The sequence below is a fragment of the Apaloderma vittatum genome, unplaced genomic scaffold, assembly GCF_000703405.1.
Source record: "Apaloderma vittatum isolate BGI_N311 unplaced genomic scaffold, ASM70340v1 scaffold30478, whole genome shotgun sequence".
Lineage (NCBI taxonomy): Eukaryota > Metazoa > Chordata > Aves > Trogoniformes > Trogonidae > Apaloderma > Apaloderma vittatum.
The window spans coordinates 1-2,096 of record NW_009729547.1 but is presented as its reverse complement, the minus strand read 5'-3'; the positions used below and the strand labels follow the sequence as shown (position 1 = coordinate 2,096).

The window sequence follows — 2,096 nt, the reverse complement described above, 5'->3', positions numbered from 1 at the left end:
AGCTGGTGGTGGCAGCTCCTGCAGCCTCCCGCTGTCCCAAGTTGCTGTGGCATCTACGTAGGTCCTGCTGGTTCTCCTGATGCTGAGTGCTGGGCTGCAACTCTCAAACTGAAAAGAAAAAAGGAAACTGAGGCTGTGATGGTTCCCATCAGTAGCCTTGCAGCAGGGTGGAAGCCAGGCAGTGTGGCCACCAGCTCTGACTCCTATAAGGACTTCTTTCAAGAAAAAAAAAAAAAAAAAGCCTTGGACTGTGAACAAGCAGAGCCCTGCACCAAACTGGTCTGGGAAGCCACGAGCTAATGCTTGTGCTGTCTCCTGCCAGGTTGAATACCAGTGTGATGGGTTTGTGGAGAAGAACAGAGATGCTGTCCCTGAGGAGCTGGTGGGGCTGCTGCGAGCCAGCAAGGTGAGAGCCCCCTGAGCAGGGGCTGCGCAGGGGTGGCTGGTGGCCCCTGGAGCCTGGTGCTGGGAAGGACTGGCGATGTAGGAGGCATAAGCCACGCAGGGTAAATCCCTGTCTGCCTGCTGGCACAGCCTCACATGAGCTGGCAGTGGTCAGGGTGCACCAGGATGCGAGTGCTCCTTGCCCTTGGCTTCTGCATCTTGGGGTACACCTTGAACATGTTCTGCTGAGAGAGCTGGAGGGTCCCTCTGCTTCCAAGTCTGTAATGCTGTCATTTCTCTCTTCCTCCCTGTGTGGCCCTGGCAGAAGTTAAGGGAAATCTTGGAGGGTTCTCAAGCACACCTGGGAAAGGTGCCGGTTGTTTGCATTTAATTTTTACTGGGGAAGCAGTAGGCAGGGCACAGCTGGATGTAGCACATCTGGGCTGGCTTCTGTGGAGCCCATGGTCTTTCAGGGTTGTGTCTTCTGGTGGCAATGGCTCTCTGGGTGTTGGGTGATGCTTGCTGCAAGGTCTGCCTGGCTCTCACGGCTTTGCTCTGTGCAGTCTGCCCTGCTTGCTGAGCTCTTCCTAGAGGAAGGGGATGGCCCCGTGTCCCTGCAGTCCCGCAGGTCGAGCGGGCCCAGGATGGCTGGTCGCCCTGGCCGCAGATCGCTGCCCAGCAGCCAAAAGAACAAGAAAACCATCTCCAGCCAGGTATGGTGTGTGGAAGGGAGGAATGGGTGCTGGCCCCACACTGGGGGGCTTTGCCCCGATGGGACCCATGTGTGTCCTGGCCTGGGGAACCCCACAAGCTCCAGCACATTACTGCTTGCTTTTTTGTCACCTGCAGTTCAAATCCTCCCTGAACCGGCTGATGGAGATGCTGGGCAGCACCACACCACACTACATCCGTTGCATCAAACCCAACGATGGCAAGCAGCCCTTCGTGTGAGTGCCCGGCCAGGGGAGATGGGTCTGGGGACGCCGTGGGGTGCTACTGCCCCTCCAGTCTGTGTCCCTCTTGCCCTGGCCCCTGCATAGCTTGGATTGAGCTGAGCTGGCTGGGACCCATTCCAGATCAGCCCCTCTTTGCCCCAGGTTTGACTCCAGGCGAGCAGTGGAGCAGCTACGAGCCTGTGGAGTCCTGGAGACCATCCGGATCAGTGCCTCAGGCTACCCCTCCAGGTACATCTTTGCTTCAGAAGCACCTTGAGTGCTCCTCCCATCTCCAACCACAGAACCTCTGACCCCCCTCTGTTACCCCCAGGTGGACATACCAGGAGTTCTTAGAGAGGTACAGGGCTCTGGTGAGCAGAGAGGAGCTGACAGGCACCGATGAGAAGCAGATCTGCAGCCTTGCCCTTGAGAGGCTGCTCCAAGTAAGGGCCCTGCTTGGGGTGGGGGTGCAGCTGTGGTGTCAGAGTACCCCTTGCAGATGCTTCTCCCCATGCACGTGTGCCCGGTGGGGTACAGAAATGGGTGAGCTGGGAGATGGGCAGGAACTCCTCCTCCAAGGAGGTTGGATGGGAGAAGATCCGTGGTATTGAGGAGCATTGCTCTTGGCGGGGAGCCTGGCTGGGGTAGGTTTCAGTCCCTGGGACTGACTCTGCCATTGCACACAGGATCCCAGCAAGTACCGGTGTGGGAAGACCAAGGTGTTTTTCCGGGCTGGCCAGGTGGCTCGCCTGGAGGAGCTGCGGTACCGGCAGCTGA

At 58.3% G+C, this 2,096-nt stretch overlaps 1 protein-coding gene across 1 annotated transcript in view; it reads left to right on the top strand.

Moving 5' to 3' along the window:
• Positions 1–2,082, top strand: part of LOC104277750 (unconventional myosin-Vb-like) — a gene marked incomplete at its 3' end in the record, with an annotated part of 6,850 nt that extends 4,768 nt beyond the window's left edge. The window contains exons 12-18 of the mRNA XM_009874488.1: positions 3–40; positions 323–406; positions 948–1,097; positions 1,234–1,331; positions 1,482–1,568; positions 1,651–1,762; positions 2,006–2,082. Coding sequence (XP_009872790.1) covers positions 3–40; positions 323–406; positions 948–1,097; positions 1,234–1,331; positions 1,482–1,568; positions 1,651–1,762; positions 2,006–2,082 — 646 coding nt within the window. The remainder of the gene's footprint in view (positions 1–2; positions 41–322; positions 407–947; positions 1,098–1,233; positions 1,332–1,481; positions 1,569–1,650; positions 1,763–2,005) is intronic.
• Positions 2,083–2,096: the final 14 nt, after the last annotated feature.